At 44.4% G+C, this 27413-nt stretch overlaps 1 protein-coding gene and 1 non-coding gene across 5 annotated transcripts in view; both read right to left on the bottom strand.

The window, feature by feature from the left end:
• Positions 1-27413, bottom strand: part of PKHD1 (PKHD1 ciliary IPT domain containing fibrocystin/polyductin) — a 288369-nt gene that overhangs the window by 166693 nt on the left and 94263 nt on the right. For all 4 annotated transcript variants that reach the window (XM_085218344.1, XM_085218343.1, XM_085218345.1 and 1 more), the window contains 2 exons: positions 23330-23480; positions 10-160 (listed from right to left, as the gene is read on the bottom strand). In XM_085218344.1, the coding sequence (XP_085074470.1) occupies positions 10-160; positions 23330-23480 (302 nt within the window). The remainder of the gene's footprint in view (positions 1-9; positions 161-23329; positions 23481-27413) is intronic.
• LOC116216390 (U6 spliceosomal RNA) lies at positions 3213-3319 on the bottom strand. The gene has a single exon (XR_004159072.1). It is a non-coding gene; the product is annotated as a U6 spliceosomal RNA (small nuclear RNA).

Raw genomic sequence — 27413 nt, 5'->3', positions numbered from 1 at the left:
CCCTCAGACCTCTGAGGTGCAGCAGGTGCAGCACGGCGGTGGCGGCGCCCAGCAGCAGCGTCCTGCCCGCTTCCACCGTGACGTTGGCGCCATCTTGCGGCGGGCGGCCAGCGGGCCAGCTGGAAGCTTCGGCCCAGCGACCGCACAGCTGGAGGACGGGCTGGGGGAAAAGAGAGGGAGAGGTTCAGAGCTCGTTCTTCCTGTTTGTGGGTCCCCAGATGGATAAGCCCTCACATTTGTAAACAGGAGTTCTCAAGAGAGCAACGAACAGCTCTTTTCTCTGCCCAGAGCCAGGCTGGATGTGGCTCCGGGCAGCCTGGTCTGCTGGTTGGTGACCCTGCACATAGCAGGGGGTTGGAACTGGATGAGCATTGTGGTCCTTTTCAATCCAGGCCATTCTAGGATTCCACGACAGAGGAAGAAAGGCACACATTTCCCAGATACACTGCTTATCAACTGAACTGTAGCACGGAATTGCAGATGCCACAAATTCCTGTCTGGCACAACCTAAGCCAACGCTAGCAAAACACTGCACGATACAGCTATGAAATAGTGGGATTCATCTGAACATTTTGCTGAGCAAGTTTCTCACATGGCTTGAAGTCACTCTGACATCCCCCTATACTTCCCAAGCCGCTTAGATGCCCCAATTAACACTAATGGGAGAACGGGGGCCTGAGGAATACAGCAGGTTACTCTTCTTGCAAGTGCCGTGGGCTTAGTAAACTGATTGGTAGCTGTCTAACAGGAGTGTTGTTAGCTTTTAAAGATAGTTCTTTTTTCTAGCTAGAATATTCTAGGCCACAAAATGATCCCTGGGATGGAACACCTCTGCTATGAGGATAGACTGAGAGAGCTGGGGCTGCGCAGCCTGGAGAAGAGAAGGTGCTGGCGAGACCTGAGAGTGGCCTAACGGTATCTAAAGGGGGGGTGTAAGAAAGAAGGGGACAGACTCTTTAGGAGAGTCAGCTGTGATAAGCTGAAGGAAATGGTTTGATGCACAGAGAGGTGGTGGTGCCCCATCCCTGCAGACAGGGCTCTGGCTGGATGGGCTCTGAGCACTGATGGAGCTGTGGGTGTCCCTGCTCAGTGCAGGGAGTGGGACAGATGGCCTTTAAGTGTCCCTTCCAACTCAAACCATTCTGTTGTTCTATGAACCTGCCTGAAAGGAGAAAAGGGATTTTGCTCAAAGCATTTAGAATTGCCACAGCAAAGAAGAGGGTGTAGAGGGGCTACTGGGAAAGCAGCTCCATAGAAATCAAGGGAAGGCATCCGACCAATGGAGGAAAACCAGACAGCTGAAGCTTTTACTTGGTGACCTTTTTCTTGTAGCCCCATTGCCTTCCTTAAGATGAAAGAATATTTGTAGAAGATCTTTGAGTACAGTGCAATCTCTCATTAAGGCCTTGGATGAATGGTGGTTACAGAAACATAGAATCATTATGGATGTTGGAGAAGATCCAGAGGAGAGCCACAAAGATGATCAGGGGGCTGGAGTACCTCCACTACGAAGACAGGCTGAGGGAGCTGGGCTTGTTCAGTCTGCAAAAAGAAGGCTGCAGGGTGACCTCATTGCAGCCTTTCAGTACCTAAAGGGAGCCTACAAACAGGAGGGGAGTCAACTCTTTGAAAGGGTTGATAACTGCAGGACGAGGGGAAATGGATTTAAGTTGAAAGAGGGAAGATTGAGGTTGGATGTCAGGGGGAAGCTCTTTCTTATGAGAGTGGTGATGTGCTGGAACAGCTGCCCAGAGAGGCTGTGGATGCCCCGTCCATCCCTGGAGGTGTTCAAGGCCAGGTTGGATGGGGCCCTGGGCAGCCTGGGCTGGTATCAAATGTGGAGGTTGGTGGCCCTGCATGTGGCAGGGGGGTTGGAGCTTGATGATCCTTGAGGTCCCTTCCAATCTGGGCCAATCTGTGATTCTGTGTTTCTGTGATTATGGTTGGAAAAGACCTCTAAGATCATCCAGTCCAGGTCCTATTAAGCAGCCCATGGTAGAATAATACAAATTGAAATACATGCAGACTAATTGTACATTCCTCATCAAGCAGAGTGGGTAACAGACTCACAGCTCCAGAATCATAGAATCATAGAATCACAAGGTTGGAAAAGGCCTATAAGATCATCTAGTCCAACTGTGTTCTCATTACCACTGCTACCCCAAATTAAACCATATCTCACAGCTCCTCATCCAGACGCCTCTTGAACACTGCCAGGGACGGTGACTCCACCACCTCTCTGTGTGGCCATTCCAGTGCCTGACCACTCTCTGAGAGAAAAAGTTCTTCCTCATGTCTAACCTAAACCTCCTCTGCTACGACTTGCGGCCATTTCCTTGGGTCCTGCTTGTTGCCTGGGAGCAGAGGCCAAACCCCTCTTCACCACAACCTCCCTTCAGGAAGTTGTGCAGTGCAATGAGGTCTCCCCTGAGCCTCCTCTTCTCCACACTGAACAATCCCAGCTCCCTCAGCCGCTCTTCATAAGACTTGTGCTCCAGACCCCTCACCAGTTTCGTTGCCCTTCTCTGGACACGTTCCAGGTGCTCAATGTCTTTCCTGTAGTGAGGGGCCCAAAACTGAAGACAATACTCGAGGTGCAGCCTCACCAGTGCTGAGTAGAGGGGGATGATCACCTCCCTGCTCCTGCTGGCCACACTATTTCTAATGCAGGCCAGGATGCCATTGGCTCTCTTGGCCACCCAGGCACACTGTTGGCTCATGTTCAGCCCAGCATCAACCAGCACCCCCAGGTCTCTTTCTTCTTCACAGTCATCCAGCTACTTATCCCCAAGCCTATAACGCTGCTTGGAGTTGTTGCGGCCAAAGTGCAGGACCCAACACTTGGCCTCGTTGAACCTCATCCCATTCATCTCAGCCCAGCAATCCAGTTTATCTAGATCCCTCTGTAGGGCCTCCCTACCCTCAGGCAGATCCATATCACCTCCCAACTTGGTGTCATCTGCAAACTTACTGAGGGTGCACTCAATCCCCTCATCTAGGTCGTCAATAAATATATTAAACAAGATGGGCCACAGTACCAACCCCTGGGGGACACCACTCGTAACGGGTCACCAGTTGGACTTAACTCCATTAACCACTACCGTTGGGCACAGCCTTCTAGCCAGTTCCTTATCCAAAGAAGTGTATACTGTCCAGACCACGGGCAGCCAGTTTCCCCAGCAGAAGCCTGTGAGAGACCATGTCAAAGGCTTTGAAATATGGCATGCTTCACGAATTTGCGTGTCATCCTTACGCAGGGGCCATGCTAATCTTCTCTGTATCATTCCAATTTTAGTATATGTGCTGCTGAAGCAAGCACAAGGGAAGCACAGAAATCCACACTCTGGTTTGTCCTAGTTAGTTTCCCTCTTGGATTTTGGGGATCCTCTTCAGTTATCACACTTGTCTTGTCCAGCTGCCCTGAGCATGTTCTCAGGACTGCTGGGACATACTGGCTCACCTAAGACTCTAAAGACAAAACAGTGAGACAGCCACTTCATCTCTTGAAGACCACATCTAAAACATCTCCACTGTGCAGAGATTCCAGCTTCTTCTGCCCACAGCTGAGCAGGATAAGAACAGCTTTCCCTATTAGATTTTTCATGGACTCAATACTGCTTCCTTTTCCAGTTCTTTTGCGCTGCTTGGCACTCAGCATCCAACCTATGGTTATTTAAACACTTACACAGAAGACTGAAGAGCAGCAGCAGCTGCAAACACCAGAGTGATGGCTGAGTGCCCATCCCACCTGTGTTTGTTGAATGAAGCACAATGAGCCTGCAGAGCCAAGAAAGCTGCCTGCCTGTGGCCAGCAGTGGGCACTTTCCTCCCATGCTTTTATCGTTTGCAGCATGGAGCATGACAAATGGCAGGCAGACAGAAAGCCAGGACGGGAGAAAGAGGAACTGGAATGAAAGGAGCTCTGAATGATGAGGCCAGAGCTGGTTGTAGCATCAAGGTGGTGGCTTCACACTCCATCCCAGCCTGGGACAGGTGTGAAATACATCCTCAAAGCTGCCTCAAACCCTTCTTTTGTACACACAGAGGTGATACAGGCAAAGCCTACTCTGAATGCAACCAGGCCTCTGTTCTGGCCTGAACGGTTGGTTCAGGGTGACACATTGTAATGAAAAAGTTCTCAGTTAATGGTAAGGGCTGTGCCCAAGTGCTGAGCCCTGTGCAGTTCCCAACCCCACATTCAATTAGGTTCAGGATCAGTTTTTTCAGTGAGACCTCAAAGCTGCCGTATTCCTGCAGAGTTCATTAAGATCAGTAGATAGTCTGAGGCAAAAGACTCTTCTGGTGTTTTCCCCAAGGACATATGTATAACACAAACTGAACTTTTAAACTGGACTTCAGAATGTTGAAGGATGCACCCTTACATTTGCTTTCCATAGGAAACCTGTTCTGGTGACCAAGCCTGCAAAATAGTTCCCTTCCCAACAAAGCTCCCAAACAATGACTCATTTAATGATAAAATAATATTTCAGTAGTATAAAACAAAAGATGCACAGGCTCCTTGCAGTTCAGCACACTATCCTCTGCTTTCCTCCTGCACCTCGTTTTTTCATTCTAAGGCACATTTCTTTCCACATTCTGTTGTTGGCTGCTGCTGCTGTCAGCCAGCCCTGAGTTGCCTGCATGTCAGCCTTGGGGACACCAGCTCTGAGTGCCCATTTCTCAGCTTGTGACTACCAGGGCCCACAAACAGCAGCAGCAACTGCAACAAGTGAAAAAAAAAAATAGAGATATGTTTGCATTCCAACACGGGCTGGCAGACAAGCCACAAACAGAAGGGACCATAAGTCATCATACCTTCAGTTTTTGATCTGAACTGTTGTGAATTACAATCACTCTAATAGCACAACACAGCAGCTGGTGAGCTTTAACTGCCCTCCACCAAAATACAAGGTAACGTTTGGGATTTAAAAGGTTGAGAAACTCCTGTTTAGGCAGAACATAGCTCATTTGATCTCAATTTGTGGTGACATTTCAATTTGTTCAGTTAAGTAAAGTCATAATAGAAGGACTGGATGCATTCAAGGCCAGGCTGGATGTGGCTCTGGGCAGCCTGGGCTGCTGGTTGGTGACCCTGCACACAGCAGGGGGTTGAAAGTTGATGATCATTGTGGTCCTTTTCAACCCAGGTCATTCTATGATTCTATGACTGGTAAAAAGCACACAGAGCTGCATCCTCTGATCAGGAAAAAAAATAAGCAGAAACTTTAAAAACCAAACCTCGAAGAAATGGTTGAGCTAAGCAGCACAGATTTTGCTTGTTGCTGTGCTCCATGCTCTCATTTTCTGGACCCAGCCTGTGTTTATCCAACACAGAGCCATAGAAAGCAAATTGAGGTCAGGCAGGTTCCCCCAACTTCAGTAGCCAGCTTCATCCCTTCCCTAGATAGCCACTAAGGCACAGAGCATGACACCTCTCCAGCACTGAGATCACCATCAGTTCCATCCCCAGCATCCTTCCTGCTATGAACAACCACCGACAGCCAAAGGTTTCGAACTTCTGACAGTCTGACACACATGGGGCAGCATTTTCCTTGGTGCTGACAGATTGCCATTTAGCCAGCACGTATGGAGAGCAAGTGTTCCTGTCCTCAGTCACCACAGAGAGGCAAGGTTAACATTTGAAGTGATGGAGTACAGTGTGAATTTCCCCACCCTGCAGACCCAGGACTCCACACCACATTTAAAAACACTGTAATTTCAGTGATGGATACAGGGAGCTCACTTTCCGGGCTGTGAACTCTTGACAGCTGCTCAGTTTAATACAACAGGAAAAGATTTACAGCCCCACGCAACCCCCACCTACCTGAGGAAAGAAAAAAACATGTATTAGGAGGAGACAAAAGAGGAGGGGAGGTATTTTATTACCCTAGATATCTTTTACAAGGGAAGTATTTCCAGCCATCTGCTCTAATTATTCCTCCTGTATTGGCCACCATCTTCATGCAACAATAGAAATAATTATCTCCTCAAGGGCAAAAAAAAAAAAAAAATATTTACAGAAACAAACAAAAGTTGATTATTTTTAGCTCCTAGGGAAACAAGAAACAACAAGCTACTTCTTAATGAAGAAGCAATTAGGAAGGTGGATAGAACATCTATAATTAAAACAGACAAATTGGTGGAGGCCCCTCCCTCCTACACATGCTTGAAAGAGATGCAAATACATTATATTTGCTACAGTCAGTAGAGTCAGCATACAGCATGCTTCCCAACGCCCAAATAAGTTGAACTTTCCTTTTGACATGATTCCTGCCTCATCTTGGAAACTCAAACCCTGGACCAAATTAACGAAAAATGTTCACCACAACTGAAAAGTCATAGAAATTCTGTTGGTGTATGTAGGTCTTTCGCTGCACAGCCTGTATCCCTGAGACAAGCATGATAGGGAAACTCTTTTATTCTGCTCTTCTATGTCTCCTGCATGCACGACATCAGTCAGTGTGAAAAGTATCCTTGATATAAATCAAAATCAAGAAGATGACTTCTGCAATCTTCTTTTCATTCCTGACAGCGTGCAAAGAATTTGCTGAAGGCAAGAATGAAAGCATACATAGAGCTTGGTGAGAAAGAAGGATTAGGGCCGTCCCAGAGAGTGCAGCAAGCACCTTATATTGTGAAACACACAAAAACACCCAACATTTGACAGCAGAGAGCAATACCTTATTTGGCACACAAATACTATGTATTTACACTATTTACACGCTCTCACCAAAACGAAGAGAATCCAGTTGACTGTGCCATGACATCAAAGAGCACACAAACTGAAGATGATCAAGGAATGTAGAAGATCCCAAGACTTCTCCAAACGTTCCCAAGATGGAGGGAGTACAACTTAATCCTCATTATAGGAGCGAAGCAAAATGATCTACTACCTGACAGGGAAGAGCTGCAATGGATAGCCCACCTCAATTCTCTTAGCAAAAGCACCACGTTCTTTTCTATCATTTCTATGTACTATAATCAGGTTGCTTTTGGAAAGTCCTTTGAAAGAACAACTGGACAGAAAGGGGAGTGTATTTTAACGTCTCTTGTTTGTCTGGTTCTTCTTCCAAAGAAAGGCAGTCTCCTGGCTCCCAGGAATTCAGCAATCTCCTATACTTGAGAAATTCCTTACTTAGTTCAATTCTGTGTGATGATATCATGAAAACAACGTGGAATAACCACTGATGTTCTTCTCCCCTGGATACCAATGTTAAGATAGGCCCCGATTGCCCCAGTTTAGAAAAGAATAACAGGGTGCTAGTTAGTTTTCAGACGTTGGTACAAACTGTGTTGGTGAAACAGTGAAGAATTTAACTGATAATCCAGAGATGTGAAAGGAAATGCCCCTCCAAACTATGTCACAGCAGAGACCACCTATGGCTGACCCAAGGGAGCAGACATTGGTAGCCAAACTGTTCAACAAAGGTTGATAAATATCCGAATCATCTTCTTCCAGTAATTCTGAAATGATATTAAAACAAAAAAAACACAACACAGAAATGGTTGTGCTCAAGTCACAGCTCACTAATTAGCTGTATTTACATTAAAATTCAAAAGAAAGAAAGGAGGTTGTGGATGCCCTATCCCTGGAGGCATTCAAGGCCAGGCTGGATGTGGCTCTGGGCAGCCTGGTCTGCTGGTTGGTGACTTGCACATAACAGGGGGTTGGAACTGGATGAGCACTGTGGTTCTTTTCAACCCAGGCCATTCTGTAATTCTATATCTAAGGAACTGTACAGTAGGAAAAAAAAAAATCATTTCTGCCAAAATGAGCTCATTGCCTTATGAATTATGGTAGAACTGATGTAGACTTTAACCGACCTATGCTTTCCCAAGACCGAAACATGATTTTATTTTTATTTTTTTTAATGACTGTTTTCATCACATGTTGCTACTTTCTCTAGGATTTCTCTATCCTTTACTTTTTCTAGGATTTTTTACTTTCTCTAGGATTTCTCTATCCTTTATATCAGTTCTAAAATGCAGGTGATACTACCCAGCCCAAGAAATCCATATAACAGCTCCTTCATTAATACTAAATGGATCAGGACTGGGCAGGTGGCTGGACATAACTGCACTCTCTAGTATTGTTAGGTCTTAACAAGACATCCTAAGCTCTGAATTACAACAAAATAACTACTTTCTTCTTTTTTTTCCCCTGTAATTTTAGCTGCCTTTCTGATTTCTGCTGAGCTGCACAAGCACAAGAAGAGAAGAATCTGGCTGGACATGTTCTCTATGGGACTGATGAATGACCTATTCTCTTTTCAACTATTACAGGATAAATCTGTTTACACACAAAAAATTGACCTGGGCCAACGAGGTGGGACTAGAACCAGGAAGCTGGCACGTCCCGGAGGTAAAAATGTATTTGCAGCCAACAGCATTAGTAACTCAAGACCAAAAACAAGCCACGCTGTCATTAATTACTCAGACAGGGGCAGCCACAAAAGCAGTGAGAAGACCCAAAAGCCAACTGTAAATAGCTCGTCTAGCTGATTAGTTCAGAAAAAAAATGAATGGGCAGTTTCGGAGGTCAGAGCCCATGGCACAAGTCAGTCTCAGGCCAATTTGCAACTGGACAATGGCATGAGAAAGAGTTTAATTCTTATTTAAAAAAAAAAAAAAAAAAAAGTACTCAGAAATAATCGCCAAAAAAAAAATCTTTTCCAGCAGAGGAGTAATCATTGCAATTTCCAAGCACAGAAGGTAAGGCTCTTTGCACCAGAGGTATTTAATTAAGGACACGGAATATTAGTTTGATCTAATAGCGCTTTCGTAGGGCACTGAAAAGACATTGCTCTTGGAGGAGGGAGTGCATGCCTCACACGTAGCATCTGTAGGTTTCTAACACCCAACCACAAAAAGCAAAGTAAAATACCAACCAACAGGGGGATAGGAGCAGGATTATAGCACTCCAAAACAAAACAAACCATGAAACTCATGGAAAGTCCCATGTCTATTTGAGTAATTGTTGCGAGTATTGTTCTCGCATCTCTTGAGGTTTTATGAAGCTTATGATGGGAGATTGGTCTAAGTATCAGAAATCTTAATTTCTAAGATAAAGGAGAGCACTGTGGAAGAAAATGACTTGGAGTGTATGACAGTTTTTCTCTGTGGTGGTAAAATCTGCCCACAGTTGCTGGCTAAGATGCCCAAGTTGCACCGCAAAGGGACCAAAGGGTCCATGCAGGAGCAGCAGCTGCTGCCCAATGACTCAGAAAAGCACTGAGATTCATGAGAAAAAGTGGGGAATGCCTAAGCCTGGGTGGGAAAGTCTGGAGGGAAACAGGGAAAGTTTTGGGCAGACACCAAACTGGAGAGGCAGAACAGAAGCACACCATTAGATTTTTCCATATACCTCGCAAGGATGCAAGGATGCTCAATCAGTGGAAAACGTTGTCTCGGACAGAATGAAAAGCAAAAAAATCTGACTGTACCTTTTAGCAGCTTAAGCTGTAGAAGGGAACCCGCTGCACAAATGGTACAAATTAATACAGGCTGCCTTTTTTTTTTTAATCACTCACACATCCTTCTCTCCAACAAACAGAATGATACCTGGCACCTCACCCAAATCTAGCACCTTCCATCCACAGACTCCCAAAATATGACAGATAAGCAACCTGTCAGGAAAATTATAGGTTACAATCTCTTTATTTCAAGGGAAACTGATGAATCTGCCAATATATTTTGAAGCAGGATTAGGTTGCTTCATTATCCTGTGATGAAAATTCATGGCTGACTGTAGTAGGTTTGGGAATCTGTTGAATCACTGCCAGAGCTTCAGCAAAATATTTTGCCTGACCATTTTCACCTAAAACGTATTTTTTCAAGCAGATTCCACATTTGAGAGGGAGCACAAGGAAATAGCTTGAGGCTGTGCTCCATCCAACATAGTCTAGGATCTGATGCAGTCCAGCAGTCTGGCATCCTTGTTCCAGTGCATACCCCATGAGACCCCAGAGGGTCCTCCAAGCTCAATTGGATAATCACAGAATCACAGAATGGCCCGGGTTGGAAGGGACCTCAAGGATCTTGAAGCTCCAACCCCCCTGCCACAGGCAGGGCCAACAACGTCCACATTTCATAGCAGCCCAGGCTGCCCAGGGCCCCATCCAACCTGGCCTTGAACACCTCCAGGGATGGATGGGGCATCCACAGCCTCTCTGGGCAGCTGTTCCAGCACATCACCACTCTCATAAGAAAGAGCTTCCCCCTGACATCCAACCTCAATCTTCCCTCTTTCAACTTAAATCCATTTCCCCTCATCCTGCTGTTATCTACCCTTTCAAAGAGTTGATTCCCCTCCTGTTTGTAGGCTCCCTTTGGGTACCAAAAGGCTGCAATGAAGTCACCCTGCAGCCTTCTTTTTTGCAGACTGAACAAGCCCAGCTCCCTCAGCCTGTCTTCGTAGTGGAGGTGCTCCAGTCCCCTGATCATCTTTGTGGCTCCTCTGGACCCTCTCCAACAGCTCTGTTTTTCTTGTACTGGGAGCTCTGGACACAGTAATTCCAGATGGGGCCTCACAGGAGCAGAATAGAGGGGGACAATCACCTCCCTGTCCCTGCTGGCCACCCCTCTTCTGATGGAGCCCAGGATACCATTTGCTTTTCAAGCTGCAAGAGCACACAAGATAAGAGCAGGTGTAACATATGTTTGGATGATTGGACTGGATGATCTTGTATGCCTTTTGCAACCTTGGTGATTCTGTGATTCTATATCCTTGGTTGGAGCTAGATGATCTTTAAGGTCTCTTCCAACCCAAGCCATTCTATGATTCTATCTTTTGAGATGCAGACTGAAGCCTTGCAGTGTCCCTTCAATCCTGTACCTGCCCAGCAAGGAGAGCATTTTGCCCTGCATGGCTGTTATTTCAGTAATGCAAGCTTTTTAAGTGTCTCATCCTAATCTGCGAGCTTTCAGAGTCCGCTTTCAAATGCAATGTCCTGTTTAGTTTTAGCACATCAACAACATGCTTTCTTAGCCTATCTGTATGCATTATCTAGTGCTGTAATGTATCATGAACTGAACTACAGCATCATTACAGGTAAGTGCTCAGGTTTAAATGCAAACATAATTGCATAATGTGGTACAGCCAGGAAGAATAATGCAGGAAATAGAGCCAGCTCCATCTGATAGTGCAATCTGACTGGGACGCTGGCCGTTTGGATCAAACGCACAGCCCAGATGGGGCAACCAAGAATAAAAGTGCTTTGCCGTATCTTTATTGTCATCATCAAAAACACTTATCTGCCAGAAAGGTAAAAAGGTGAAGATGGGACTCTTACAGAAAAGGTCACATAAGCAATAGGGGAACTCTGGGTTATGATGTCTACGGAGATGTCACTCCTCAGTAAAGGTTACCTTTGGACTGCCACTTCAAGCTGAATTTTCCACTTCCTAATGGGGTGTTGGGTGTTCAGTGGCATTTAAAATACTAGGTACATCCCCACCTATTTCCTTGCACAAAAAGGTGTCTATTTAATTGCAGTGAATCCAGATAAAGCCCAAGATCTTAATCTGCAAGGAGCTGAGCAAACATTCCTGATGCAAGACAACTTCCAAACAAGGAAATATCTAGAGCAGAAATGCACTTTTCAATACATTACTCTAATAGAGTTAAAATTGGAATGGATTCTCCATGTAATAATGCTTCTATTTTTTTCATTAACAGTTTGAGCTGACAGCAGCACACGACGGACAATTTCAGCAGGGGTGCAGACAGCACCACATCAGCAGCCTGAACCAGCTGACATTCACTGAGAGCACTTTGCACTGTATTGCTGTGCCACGAACAACCACGCCTCAGCCAAAGAGCAGCATCACATATTGCGGGACAGAAGCCACTCTTGTCATTTCAACAGATTTCAGCCCAAAATTCATTTTAATCGGATAAAAAGATGAGAGAGTTGGCGTGCAAGAGTGCTCCTCGACTAATACATTGCACTCTGAACTGAGAGCCTTTTGAGTTCAGAGCACAAACTGCTGCTGTCTGAGCTATGAAGCCATCCTTGTGTCTTTTGGGGCTGGAACAGCTTATCATTGTTGGGAACAGATCCCCTGCAATGTGTCATGGCTTTTACTGTCTGCCCACCCACACACAACATTTGTCTGCCTCTACATCATCTGGCAGGATATCAAACTTAGGATCTCTTTCCCAAGGAATCGTGGTGGCACATCCATACCCCAATGCATTCAAGTGTTTAAAGATGCAGATGGGCACCAGGTAGCATTTTCCAAGGGCAGATTTGATTTCAGGTAGAGATGGGCACTGTACTAAGGTACGTACTTGAAAGAGTACGTATCTACATGAAGTGAAAGTAAAGCATCTTGTCCAAACCTCAAAAGCCTTATTTGCTGCCAGCTATCACCACCTGGAGAAATTTGTCAGAACTGCCAACAGAATTGTCACCCCATGATGTCTGCATCTCCCAGAGCTGAAAACTATAAAATCACTGAGGTTGGAAAAAACCTCTGAGATCACCAAGTCCAACCCCAGCCCACCCCCACCGTGCCCACTGACCACCTCCCTCAGTGCCACATCCTCATGGTTTTTCAGCACCTCCAGGGACAGTGATCCCACCATCTCCCTGGGCAGTCTGCACCACTCTTTCTGAGAATAAATTTTGCCCAGTATCCAACCTCAGCACTAGCTCATGGCCACGCTGATGACCACTGAGTGCAATTCTTCCTGCATGAGAAATCCCAATTTTTGCCTCATTGTCTGAGCCTCTGTCAGCTTTGAATTTTGGCATCAGTTCACTGGGAGAGGTATTCAAGACATCAAGGAGCTAAGTACCAGGATCAGGAAAATAGGGAAAGACATTCACACTGAGTGAGCCATCTCTACAGTTAATAATGAATTGCTTAGGGAGCATTGACACACCACCTCTCAGTCATATGGTCTGACTTTGGGCAGTGAAGTCCAGCCAAGAGTTGGGCTTCATGATCCTCAGTGGTCCCTTCCAACACAGGATATTCTATAATTCTGCAATTGCTTCCTGCCAGTTGTTTTGCACATCTTTATCCAGTTCTGCATAGGTTAGCCTAAACATCTATAGCCATTCATGACATCCATGCCCATACAGGCCTGCTGTCCTCAACACCAAAAGCAAAATCTGCATTTTCCACTCACCAGATACAAGTTAAGGCAGGAGGAAAAATGCAAATAAGTGAGAATTAGAGTGAGAGTGAAAGACAAAGAACATGTGTCAAAGAGAACCACAAACCCTAAGTGATTTAAAAACTGAGTTTGACCTTCGATCAGAATCCCAAACCCAAAGAAGTTGTATGAAAGCAGGAAAAAAATCAATAAGTCAAATGGCATCCTCTTGCCTCAAGTTTATTCAAGGAAGTCGAATTTACTGAGCACCTCACAAACTGTCTTTGGCTAAAATCACCTCTACTGAGCTCTGACACTTGAAATTTAACTGAATATGAGCTAACAGCTCCCAGCCCTGCATCACCCATGAATTTAACTGGGAATATTTTGTTAATGCCATTGCAGCCACTCCACCTGATGCTTCCCTACCCTGGGACTTCTGCTTTTCTTCACAGGATCCCCAGAGCACCTAGTATCCTCTGCTCCTTCCCAATCTGATGGTAATCATTTGCTCGTTTTTATGAGGCAGCCTTACCATCCCTTAAGGAAGTCCTTTGCTTTGCAGCTATCATCAGGGACAGATTGGGAACTAGAGGTTTCCACCTATGGAGCTGCCAATCAAAGGAAAACACCCAGCACCTCCAAGGGGTTGTTAACTCAGTCCATCACCCGGCTGCTGACGACTCACCATGAAAACAGCCTGGTTTTACTAGCAGTCACATAAAATTAACCCTGTTTTTAAAGACAGAATGAAGGCTCTCAGGTTAATTGTGGCAAAGTGCTCGAGCATGCTGGTTTTCTCTCTTGCTACAGCATTTTTAATTTATTTTTTGTTAATAAATGTTTCTGAACTGAAATTCAGTCATCCTCCAGGTATACACTTCTTGCTTGTTGTTTAGTCTGGGAAAACCTTTGTTGTAGCACCAGCAGTAACAAAACAGGAAAAAAACAAACAAACAAACAAAAAAAAAACAAGTGTAAAATACAAATACAAGTACTAATCATCCTTACTGCTTATGCCCAAGTCTGTACACAAAAGAAATTACAATACAAGACGATTATGTTTCCATCACTTCTTGTAGCCTGCTACAAGATGAAGTTTTCAGGTCCTTGTTATCCTCAGGATATAGCCCTTTTATTTTCTAAATGAAGCAAAACCCAGCTGTGTCGCCCACCAAATTAAGCTCCCAAGATTTTTTCCCACCTTCCCTGGAAGTCTGATCTTATGGGTCAAACCACAGCGAGGCACCAAGCTCAGGTCTTCAGAGCTACGTTCCTATAGGAGCAATATTTGTAACCCAGCATCCCCCTCACATTTAATGTCATAAATGACACAGGCATTACATGTCTAGACTACAGTCTAGCAGAAAATATCGTCAAGACAAAATATGAAAGAGCCCCTCGTCCTCCAGAAACCATGGGCAAGGGATAATCAACATCTGAATTACTGCCCTATATCCTTCTAGTGCTTATCCAAATGATTTTATTCCCAGATAACTCTCCCATGTTTTTGTTCTGCATACATGTCTGGAAATAAGCTACAAATAAACAGGAGTGACTTACAGAAGATGGAACCACCACAGCACCTCATGCATGCCAACAGTCACGTATAGGCTCAGACTCAACAAGATTATATCCAATCAATTTTAACATGGATGAGACAACAGGGGAACCAAGAGGCAGGTTTAAAATGTTTTCAGGACTGGGAGTGCACATGTCAACCAAGGCCACAGTGCAGCACCTTTAGTTGCCTAAAATGGAGCACCAAATAAAATAAAATTAGTGTTGATTACTGCTCAACTCTACCTAGATTTGACATTTCAGTGCTTCAGACCTGAAGCTGGTCAAATTCAGTCTCAAATCTTCATTTTTAAACAGCACAAAGACATCTCCATCCATGTTTCCAAACATGGGCAGGACCTTTCCAATGCCCCCACGCTGGCCACAGCCACACTACTAAAATCTCACAGCTTTCAAAATGGAGCAGACAGTGCTGAGCCTTTTGCTGGATCCCAAACAAGACCCCAGAAACATCAAGTGTAGCAGAGTAAGCTATAAGCCAAGCTTCACACAAGAGTCCAACATGCAACATCGAGTAGATGTTGCATGCTCTGGATCCAACTGGATGCTAAGGATCAGAAACAGGACACAACTTCAGACAGTGACACAGAGGACTACACCAGCAGTGCAAGAGCTGTTTGGAGACATCTTCAACCCACATCACATCTAAGGAAAGCAAGACCTGCTCATACATTATGCCAAATTCCAACACAGGAAAAGAACAAGCCTAGGCTAGGTTCACCTCCAAGGAGCACAACCTTTTCCATTCAAATTCACAAGGATGAGATGGAAAAGCCTCCCTCCGAATCCATCCATAGCCCAAAGCCTGCATGCTAGCAAGGATCCAGTCACTAAACACCCTCAGCACCTTTCCCCGAGTCAAGAGCGAGTTCTACAGATGGAGAACCAGAGCTGTGCTTCCATCACATACCACTGTCCCCCTCCAAATCTACCAAAATGCCAAAGGAGCCAATTGAACTCTTTCATAATTAAACAGGAAAGTGGCAACAAGGCTTTATGTAAGAGTCTGCGAGAAAACAGAGAAAATTTGCTTGTAGTCCCTTGAGAAAGCTTCCTTGCACTCTCTTGACCTTAATTCAAGTCTTTTCTATGTGAGGGAAGGGAAATCTTTGTTTTCTGCCCTGTAGAGTTGTGCATCTAAAATGACACTTTCTCCTCTCAATCTGTTTTTCTTTCTGGGATGGAATAAATAGAGGGAAAGAAGAAAAATGGTTCTTCCACTTGATTCTAATTTCATGTGGGTCTGTGTAAATAGGAGTGGAAAGGTGTGTTGTGGGTTATGGGGAGGTGGCATCCTTGTGGAGACAAGCAATAGCCAAAAGGGTTCCTGTGCAACAGGGTGAGGATGGCACCTAGGACCAACTTCAAAAATAATCTCTAACACTAGAAAGATGGTGGGATGAGGGAAATTGAATAAAAGTAAAATAAAGGTGTGGGGGATAGTAGAAAAAATATATAATTCAGCCCTTGGTGTTTTTTTTTTTTTTTTTAGCTGAGAACAGGAAAGGAAAGAGTTAAACCTCAAATCAGGAAGCAAAAAGTTAAAGCAAAAGAGAAAGAAGAAAAAAAAAAAACCACCAGAAGCAGATCTCCTAAATTTCCCATTGCAGCCCAAGGCTGATCCTATTAAAAGGAAAAAGAAAAAAAAAGAAAGAAAGAAAGAAAGAAAAAGAAGAAAGAAAACAAAAAATGAAAGAAGGAGAAGCAATTTCGTTTATCCTTTTCCCGCACACCTAGCAGCAGATTTTTTTATTATTTATTTACCACCCCTTTCAGGGCAAGGCCCTCATTTTCTTATTTAGTGCAACTGAGATTGTCCTCCTAGAATGACCTTTTCTTTCCCCCCTTTCTCTTTCACTCCTCCTCTCCTTCGTCCTCCCCCCTCCTCCTCCTCCTCGCTGCCTCCAGGCCATTGCCCTCATGCCAGTAACTAGATAACACACTCTATCAGAGATTTTTAAAAAAATCATTGCAAAGGCACTAGGGCTGATAGTGGCATCAATCCTAGCCTGACACAGGCTCGGGTCAACCATTTATCTCTTCACATTGCCTGTGGTTACTGTGGAGGCCATCTTGGTTCTCTACATCTTAACAACCTTGCAGATGGTCCCTCTCGCTGCTCTGATAGCATCTGCACCCCAAGACTGGCTTTGTGCTTTTGTTTGTGTTAATTTGTTACAGACTCCTCCACTTCCTTTCTGCCGGGCCTGCAAATCCAGCTTGGTTTGGTGTGTTCCTACCCCCACCTCTGAACATAACCACGTTCAAGGCAGGAGGTTAAGAAACAGAGAACATAAGGGTGAGCTTGCCAGGTTGCTAAAAGTGAAGATTTATAAAAGAATATATACATCACATTTTAGAAAATTTTCATCTGATCCAACTCTCGACTTCCCATCCATTCCCCAGACCAGAATGCATCCATCCACGTAGGTGGCATACTTCACTCATATCCTGTTTAACCACTCTTAATTGGTGCAGTGGTTTTCCTCAAAGGGAAACACTGGAAAAAAGCAAAAAGAGGATCTTTCTCCTTTGCGACAATGTTCAGTGCTCTAAGAAAACAGGACAGATGAAGATGGATAACCAAAGGACACAGAAGAGAGCATAAGGATGAGAATGTGTTAGGGCTGTATCAATTTCTGGAGTTAAAGGATGAAGAAGCTTGAAAGACAATATTACATCTTCAGCCTTAGGTAATGTTTCCTACTGAAGCTACTGGATCTATTTTGTATATATATATATATGTATACATATATTAGGAGGTGCTGTGTGGAGCCAGGAGTTGGACTTGATAATCCTTTTGTGTCCCTTCTAACTCAGATTTTCTGTGATTCTGAGATTCTACATATTTAAATCATACATCTATAAGCAGAAGCAACCAACTACAATCTTCTCATCCTCAATGCACCCATCAGACAACAATGCAGTACAAGGACGGCACTAAAGTGATAGTGAAAGAATATCACATATCTACTACACAGAGCACAAGAACCCTGCTGGTCCACCACCTGCAACCCTCACAGACACACAACGTGGTCAGGGGATCTGTAATAGCATTGCTGAGAACAATAAAGTAGCAGCCCTTTATGTCTGGCATGCTCTGTGCTTACAGAGAACCTTATATACCTCCCAAGATGCTGTTATGGAATCGCCACCTACATCAAGTACCAGATAACTCCAGCATGCAAAATTGTCTCTTCTCCTTCCTCCCTCACTTGCAAATAATGTGGTGGCCAGAGAGATGGTAAATGAGGAAAATAAGAACAAAAAAGGTGGCTCTGGGCAGCCTGGTTGACGACCCTGCCCATGGCGGGGGGTTGAAACTAGATGATCTTTGAGGTCCTTTTCAACCCAGGCCATTCTATGATTCTAAGAAAAAGTGTGGTTCTAAGATAAATAGGAGTACAAGAGATTTGGAAAGCTACACCTAATTGTGTTAAGTGGAATCTGAAAAGCAAGAGTCCCTTAAGTGACCATGCAGTTCTCAGATGAAGCCTTTGCTTTTTCGTTGGTTCTGTTTTTTCTCTCTGAAAAGCAAACAGAGCAGTTATCCCAGTTTCAATCACTGTGCAAAGAAGTAAATGCTATTCTTACATCTCAAAACCTCTCCTTAATGCCGTGTTAAAAAACAAAGGGCAGTGCAGCAGACTCAGGCAGAGCCAAAGTCCAAGAAGGCATCTGCATCTAGCAAGTTATTTTTCCATCAGCACTCCATTTCTTAATGGAGACTCCTTGAGGGCTGGGTTGCAGAGGATACACTAGCATACCCGTTTAGCTTCCCTATGACTGACTTAATGCACATGGCATCTGCCCTCCAATGAACATTATATCACCCACCTGGGCCAGAAGAGGAAAGAGGAATCAGCATAGGGCAACTTTGCTCAAACAGCATGCTTACACGACGATTAGGTCTGGTCCACTGATCCGGAATAATAATCTGAAGGCTCACTAAGCATAATGGATTTGGAGACATCTAAGCTTGCCAAACCTTCCCATGAGCATCCTTTACACACTGTATCAGTGTTTTGCATGTCTCATCAGCGTCACGGTGGTTGACATCTCATTATGCAGCCAAGGTGGCAGTGGACAGGTACTGAGTGAGCATTAAAACTTCTCCCTTGCATTATTTAATTCATATCCTCCCATTATCCAGTGTATCACGAAGCTGTGAACTAATTAAGTCCTGTGGGATATACAGCTAGCGTTGGAATTTTTTTTCTTTTCTTTCCCACCCCCCCACCTCACACACACACACACACACACACACACACACACGCTTTGTCAGTAGCCTAAATTGCATTACATACAGATATAAAAATAATTCTGCAACTCTTCCTGAGAATAATAACGGAGCAAGTTACAAACACTAATGATGCTGAGTACAGCGGTGGGGCAGAGGCCTGCTGCTTACTTTCTGTGACCTACTTAAGTTCTACGGTGGCAAGTATTTCAAATACGAATGGAGGAAAAGGGCCTGAGTCAGTCTCTAAAGTAATCCATTAAAGCTATTTTGGAGGAGATATTTGGGCATGGAGCAAATCCAAGGAATATGCCAAGTTGGTGAACTTCAGCCCAATGACGCCTGCTAAGCAACAGGTCTCCAGCCAGCAGCTTGAAAAGTCCAGCAATCTGTGGGGTCCTCTAAATTCAAACACAAGCCCAGCTCATTCTGCACCCATGACAAACAGAACAGAGTTGAAAGGATGGGTATTGCCTCGTATCTCCAGAAATACAGCTCTTCTCCTCAACTGAAGATCTTACCCAAAATTCTTCCAAGAGATTTAACCAAAACAGCAAATCTGAGGGACTGATTCAAGGCAGCAGCATGAACAAAGTGAACAGGGCAGATACAGCCTTCTAACTTTGGATGACAGCTACAGCCCAATTTTCACGCACAGGTATGCAACAAGAGGTAGAAGAGCTCCTTCTCTGCAGAATTAGGCTTCATTATCTCATGCAGATCATCCAAAAGTTAAGCTTCCTAGAGATAAGTTTTTTTCAATAAATACATCTTCACGTCTATTTATAATGAAAATTTTCTCCTCGTAAGAAAGTGCGGTGATGCAGTGGCACAGCTGCCAGGGAGGTGGTGGGGTCACCGTCCCTGGAGGTGTTCCAGAACCATGGGGATGTGGCACTGAGGGATGTGGGCAATGGGCATGGTGGGATGGGCTGGGGTTGGACTTGGGGATCACACAGAATAACACACAATGGCCAGGGTTGGAAGGGATCCTGGAGGTCTTTTCCAGCCTGAATAATTCGATGATGATTCTCTAGTATTTGGAGCTTCTTCATATCCAAGACAATAAAAAGTCTGATGAACAACCACTTCAATTATCTTCTGAGAAAGAGCTTGTTATGTTTGCTGAATTGTACGGAATTTTTTCTGTTTGTGTCCACAAGAACTTGGAATTCAAACAGACAGTGAGGCAACACCATGGAAATGCTCATAATATACGTGGAGGCACAGAGGCATTCACAACATGTTTTTATTCAAAATCCACCTGGCATGGCTATGGTCTAACTCCTGGATGAGTTATGTTAGCTATTTCATGCAATTTTTAGTAATTCTGACACACAGATCTGGGGTGAATTCATGGGCTGATTCAGTCACTGCTTGGATACTGCTCTGCAGAATGAAGGAAAGGAGAAACGGATCATTTCCAGTGCAAGGTTCTGGCTGGCCAAAGAAGGTCAAGCTGATGGACCTGCCTCTGCCACCTGCCCTGAAGTAGGATCCTAATGCATGGATTCCTCTTCAATCACACCAGGTCCTGTCTGTGAGCTGCCACTAACAGGGCTGCTAAAAGCATCATCTCATCGCAGCTTGTGTTTCTCTTATTTCTACCCTATCTTTCAAATCCCAATTGATCATACTATTGATAACTACAGACAGGTCCTACTAAATGTCTTATAAGGATTGAAGAAAAGAATGCCCTTTCCCCAAAGCTCGTATCCCTTAGAATCCAGCCTCTACAACAAATATTCTGAGGCTTTATCCCATTTTTCTGCCCTGCAACAAGTTTCTTCTCTTTTCTTACCAATGCCCACTCCATGCTCTTGATAACACAAGACTATCAAGCCTTTCTGTCATGCCTCTTTTCTCTTCTGCCACCCTGGAGCAAACAGTGCTCCAACACCATCTCACCTCCTCTGCTCCCGACCTGCCCAATAACCCAGCTGTTTTAAGGCACACCTGCCTGGGCATCATGCAGCTGGCAAAGGAATAAGGAAGAAAAAATAAAATGCAGAGCACAGTACCCGTGCTTTTGGAGTGCTGTGAGATCCTTTCATGAGAGTTCAATAGAAGTGCCAGATGTTATTATAAAGAGATGCATTCCCGTTACTTGTACACAGAGTTGTGCTGCCTGCTAATAGCACCATTATCCTACTGCACGTGGTGCTATTAATGCAATTCACTGCTTGGTGCAGAACCTGGGGACCATTATTTCCACTGGAAAGGTAAGGCCAGTTCATATGACATGATTTAAATCTCTACAGTGAAGCATGCATATGCTGCACCAGGTCGTAAATCTTAACGGGATGCTGTCAGCAAGAAAGGGACCAAAATTGAAACCATTTATCTGAACTCCCCACCCACCCACCTCTGCTCACCCAGGCCAGTTTTGGGATGAGGGATAAAATGATTCCAAATGCCTGCTGGGTTCATTAAGCAGCAGCAAATCCCAGATCGGAAAACACTGCTGGTTTCATGCTGTACTCCCTCCATTCCTTCAGGATGCTCAGCTCCTTGATTCACCCCACACCGGGTGGAAAAATCACAGCAGAGACAAACCTCACCACTTCTTCTTATTCTGGTTGCCACCTGAGCCAAAAAGACAGTCACCATCTCATTGCTGAGACTAAGGGACTACCCAAAGCAGTGGGTGACAGCTCCTCTATGCTGTGGCCTATGCTCTGCAGCACTAGAGACATCTTTTGCACACTAGGTAAGGACAACCTAAAGGAAAGGAATAGTTGCTGTCTGACCTGACACTGGCTTAAGCACATCTTTGTGCTTTGCATTTCCTAACTAGAAAGTTTTTTGCTTGGCTTTCCCCATTGCTGTGAGTAGCAGAGCTAGCCAACAAGCACATGGGAGAGGAGTCATCCTGCAGAACATGGGAAGGCCAGGGCACTGTAAAGGCTGGCAATGCTAGGAGGGAAAAGGCTGCCTATGATGGTCCTTCTTGGGCCAAGGGAGACTTAAAAAAATTTTTTTTCCTTCTTTTTGTAAAGCAGAATAAAGGAATCATAGAATCATAGAATGGCCTGGGTTGAAAAGGAGCACAGTGCTCATCCAGTTCCAACCCCCTGCTATGTGCAGGTCACCAACCAGCAGCCCAGGCTGCCCAGAGCCACATCCAGCCTGGCCTCGAGTGCCTTCAGGATGGGGCATCCGCAGCCTCCTTGGGCAACCTGTTCCAGTGCCTCACCACCCTCTGGGTGAAAAACTTCCTCCTAACATCCAACCTAAACCTCTCCTGGCTCACTTTAAAACCATTCCCCTTGTCCTATCACTATCCAGCAATGGTATTTTAGGATGCTTGGCTACAAGAGCAATATACATGTAAAATAGATTTACAGGGCAAATATTCAGAGATTCTCAGCTTATTAAAAGCTTCAGAATCTGATGCTGGAAACACACCAAAATCACTTGGACAGAATACTGCTGCTGCTCTGGGGCAGGGTGGTAGATACAGCAACAGAATGCTCATTATGGATAGAGATAAAAATTACCATGAGAGCTTTAACATAAATCCTGAGCAAATGAATTTCAGCTTCCCAGGTCTCACCTGTACTAGGAAGGCTGCATAATAATTTGATTTACCAGGGGAAAACCAGCATTTGTTCTCATAAGCCAGGAGTGAAACTCTTCTCCCTTGTACCAGTACAACTCCACCAACATCTCAGGAGCTGCTCATTTAGGATGATGACAGAGGGACATTGGGCAGTCACAGAATACCCAGCTGCTCTGAATTCCTTATCACAAGAGGCACAATCCATAACTCCAGCTCAGCACCTCCAAAAACACTGCAACACCCCCAAGAGCTGTGAAAGGTTTGGGTTTGTAATCATATTTGTTGAGATTGAGCCTTACAATGATGTTAGCTCAGAGTCATGAGTTTTTGTGATAAACACACTGTGGCTGTTTTCCTGCAAGAGAGACCATCCTGTCTCAGTTCCGGATATGAAAGAGGAGCAAAACCCGTATAGAAGCAGAGCTGCACAAATGCTGAATGCTAAGTCCCTATAGGAAAGCTGGAACTCTGTGTCTTGTGGACAAGATTTCTGATCAAATAACAGAAAATTACACTTTTAGAACAGAATTTGCATTGATACATCAAAAGGGAGAGTTGTTTGGTTTTTTTTAAAAAATGTACAAACTGCCCAGAAAATAAGGTAAAGCTCATTTCTGTATCATAAAACACTATTATCCATAGTTAACCATGAATACAGCTGCACAGCATTACAACTGCTATTCAAAGTTGGAAAGCTTTTAATATTATATATTGCTGCTGCTCAGCCTAAATTGTTTCTTCTTTTTTTTTCTTTTTTTTTTTGCCTCCTTTAAATGTACACAATATTACAAATTTAATTTTAAGCTGTTTGAATCAGTCTGTAAAAGAGATTTGATTATACCTGAGTGTTCTGGCCCCAGTTTTTCCATATCTCAGTAATCTTGGCGGTAATTGGCTGATTAGCTCCCTCACACTCCATCTCTGCCTCAGTTTCCATGGTAATGTTACAGGAGCTATTATAGATGAGAACTTCATCTCTTTCCACTTTAGGGCTGAAACGAGAAGGGAGGTTAAATGGGGTGTCATCAATCTTAATGAAATGCAATTATTTTTACTCTTATTAATCATTGCAAGCCATTAGCTTGTGGCAACTCCTGGCCACCATTTGTCAAACTTTGCAAATTTCTGTAATTTTGTTTCCATTCTTTTATTGTTTATTTGTTTTTCCCCCTTTTATCTACACACGCTTACAATAAAATACATGCATAAATATCTCTCAGTGATGCCTTTCTGCTTCTCCAAACTATTGCAAACAGCAGCAAATGCCATTCTAGGACCAAGGAAGATAAGTGCAGACAACAGCTAGGGAATCAGCAGTGCTGGGATCAAAGATGGACTCCTACGTGGAGCAGGGTTTGCTCACGTCCCTCCTCCCCATCCTACTCACACTTAGCAATAGGGAATGAATAACTTGCAACTCCCTTAGGGCAAGTGGAGAAATTGGAAAAGCCACACAACTGGCTAACTGGTCCCTAATTCCAACTGTGAAAAAATGAGCTCATTTAGGGGTTCCAATTCCTGCTACCCAGCTGATTGCAATGATACTTTGTTGCTAGCACTGGAACATTAACTTAGTAAATTAATTAAACTTACTTAACAGCCCAGACTAAGCAGATTCGATATATGTGCCAGTTACACTAACAGACATTTGCTCCAAAGCTTCCCCTTGCACAGGAGGGGAAAGTAATGGAGAAGGTGGTGGGGAAGAGATATTTTTTCTGGATCTTGCTGCTGACAGCTGCTGACTTAGTAGCGTTTTGTTACGAGGAGCTATAGGATCTAAGATCCCTCAAAGTGAGGGGAAGGCTTCCCCATTTACTCCTACAGACTTTGGAACACTACAGTGTCACTCCTCCCTCCTTCCTTTGCCATCGTGCCTTCTTCTCACCCATCAAATACACAAGTACACACCTTGCAACTCGTAGGAAGGAGAGCAGAAGCTTCAAATGCTGATTTAGAATCATAGAATGGTTTGGGTTGAAAGAGAGCTTAAAGCCAACTCATGGGCCATGGAAAGGGACACCTCCCACAGCCCAGGCTGCCCACAGCCCCATCCTGCCTGCCCTTGGGCACTGCAGGGATGGGACATCCACAGCTCACCTGTTCCAGTGCCTCACCACCCCACGTAAAGACTTTTACTCAACAAAATAGAGGATCAGGTTGGTAGAATCAGGATTTTCAGGAGTTTCCAGCATCCTGAAAGACCCAACTAACAGGATTTGCTGACACACCAAAGTCAGGAGGCCAACTTCTACCCAAGTCAACCCAACAGCCAGAGCTTCCTTGTGAGCACAGCGATCAGGACGATTTGGTGAACCTGAATTTTTCAAGCTGGGCTGGGTATGATGGCTCACTGAGCAAACAAGGAGCTGCTCTAACTGCAGGTAGGGGCCTTTGTTCTGTTGCCCCTTTTTTTTTTTAGGGCAGGAGGAGGTTAATGCGCTAAAGGAAGCAGCCACAGTAGCAGCAGCCACAGAAAAAAAGAAAAGCTTCCTGCAAGTGGCTGAACCTTTTTAACAGTGAATTTTTATTTCTATATTTAAATGAACCTTTCCCTCTGCTGTATCAATAATCAAAAGCCAGCCGTAGGGAACTACGCTCGCTTTTGATAGAAACACTTTGAGAACTGCTCTTGTCCTGCGTGATAATTCAATGGACTGGGCTATCTTTCAAGACTGCAGAGTACTTCTTTTTCATGCTACAAGAAAAAGCTGCATCTTTAAATAACCAACTATTTTAAAGGGAGAAGGGGCATGTTTTTGGCTCACACAGCTCAGTTGGCAACTTGACGCTAATTGAAGTCAATGGAGAGGAACTCCAAGTGGTAATCATAGAATCACAGAATGGCCTGGGAAAAGGACCGCAATGCTCATCCAGTTCCAACCCCCTGCTATGTGCAGGGTTACCAGTCAGCAGACCAGGCTGCCCAGAGCCACATCCAGCCTGGCCTTGAGCACCTCCAGGGATGGGGCATCCACGACCTCCTTGCAGGCAAAGAGCCAACTCCCCCCTGTCCTTGAAGAAGTGCACCTGTATCTGTGATGCAGGACAATGTTAAGGAATGGCACGGTTTTAAAAGAAGGTGCAATTTGCAACAGAGAATCAAGGGAGCCATTCACACAGCAGCGATGTTAACAGTGAGACTTGCTCCTTTCCTTTCCTAAGGCATATGCATTTGTCACTACGTGGGCATAACGTACAGACTACACTAGAAGAAGCTTTGTTCAAAACACCTAAAACTAGTAAGAAAGAACAGGAAAGACTGAACGTGTTGTTAAGTCAGCGATGCTTTCTATGCTTTAGTTCCCATCCCGGATGAATGTCTGAACTGCTGAACCTTTCTGCAGAACTCATTCATTTGTTTTGTTATTATTATTTTCACTTACAATTATTAATTAGAGCAACCAGCATGCATTATTTCAGGAATTCCCCAAACGATTCCTTCGATCATTTTCAAACCCTTTGCCACAAACTGCACTTAGTATTTGGAAATGGAATGTTTTCTGAAATTAAGTTTGAAAACACATTTTCAAGAGCTCTGAGATAAATCATTTGGTTCACTTCAACTCCCTTCCTCTATTTTTCCCTAGATTTTCAAATTAAGAAACTCATCTGAAATCAGCCCTCCTTCTCTCCTCTCCCACCATCAGCTAAACCCAGTTTAGAAATGGACTCACCAGAAAAACACACCAATGTGCTGGAAAATTCCTTTTGAGCCCATACTTGAAATTCTACACAAGGTATGAGTGTGAACACAGTAGGAGGGAAATTTAGTGACAACTTAAAAAGGTTTAAGTTTGAAAAAAGCCAAAACAGTAGGTAAAACGATGATTGATTTGATCTAGAACCTGAAGAGATGTTAAACTCTTCCTGGGACATAGATAATTAATAAGGGCAAAAAAATTGTTAAGAAAAATAATGAAGCAGTCATAAAATGATCACCATCACATGACAAAGTCATGTTCAGTCCTCCCACCCCTTTCACTCCACTGACACCAGAATGAAGAAGCAGAACTGGAGAAATCCAAACCAGGAAAATGAGCAAAAAGAAAAACCATCATAATAATTCCCCCAATACAGATTTGTAATCAGTAAAGAGGTGAGCATGAGCATAATTTTGAAAGCAGTAAGTGAAAGTAGTAATCTTGGGCTGCTCCATCACTCTCAAGTCTGAGTTACCTGGTGCCCTTCTACGACGGCATAACTGCATCAGTGGACAAGGGAAGAGCCACTGAAATTATCTATCTCAACTTCAGTAAGTTGACATGGTGCCCCACAACATCCTTCTCTCCAAATTGGAAAGATACAGATTTAATGGGTAGACTGTTTGATGGATGAAGATCTGGTTGTGAGATTGTACCAGAGAGTGGTGGTCATTGGCTCAATCTCTGGATGGAAATCAGTGATGAGTGGTGTCCCTCAGGGGTCAATACTGGCACTCTCTAACATCTTCATCGATGACATCAGCATGGGGTCGGGTGCACCCTCAGCAGTCTGTGGGTGACACCAAGCTGTGGGTTGCAATTGACACACCCAAGGGACAGGATGCCATCCTGAGCAACCTAGACAGGCTGAGAAATGGGCACAGGTAAACCTCATGAGGTTCAACAAATCCAAGTGCAAGGTCTGCAATTGGGTCATGGCAACACCTGCTGTCAGAATAAGCGGGGGGATGTAAGGAAGGAGCAAGGACCTGACAGCAAGGACCTGGGAGTACTGGTGGTGGACATGAGCCAGCACTGTGCCTTCATAGCAGTTGTGATAAGACAAGGAGAAATGGCTTCAAACTAAAAGAGGGGAGATTTAAACTGGATACAAGGAAGAAGTTTGTTACGATGAGAGTAATTAAGCACTGGCACAGGTTGCACAGAGAGGCGGTGGTGCCCCATCCCTGCAGACAGCCAAGGTCAGGCTGGATGGGCTGT

Source organism: Meleagris gallopavo, chromosome 2 (assembly GCF_905368555.1).
Source record: "Meleagris gallopavo chromosome 2, MGAL_WU_HG_1.1, whole genome shotgun sequence".
Lineage (NCBI taxonomy): Eukaryota > Metazoa > Chordata > Aves > Galliformes > Phasianidae > Meleagris > Meleagris gallopavo.
Note: the sequence above shows the minus strand (reverse complement) of the source record. Positions and strands in the feature narration are given on the sequence as shown.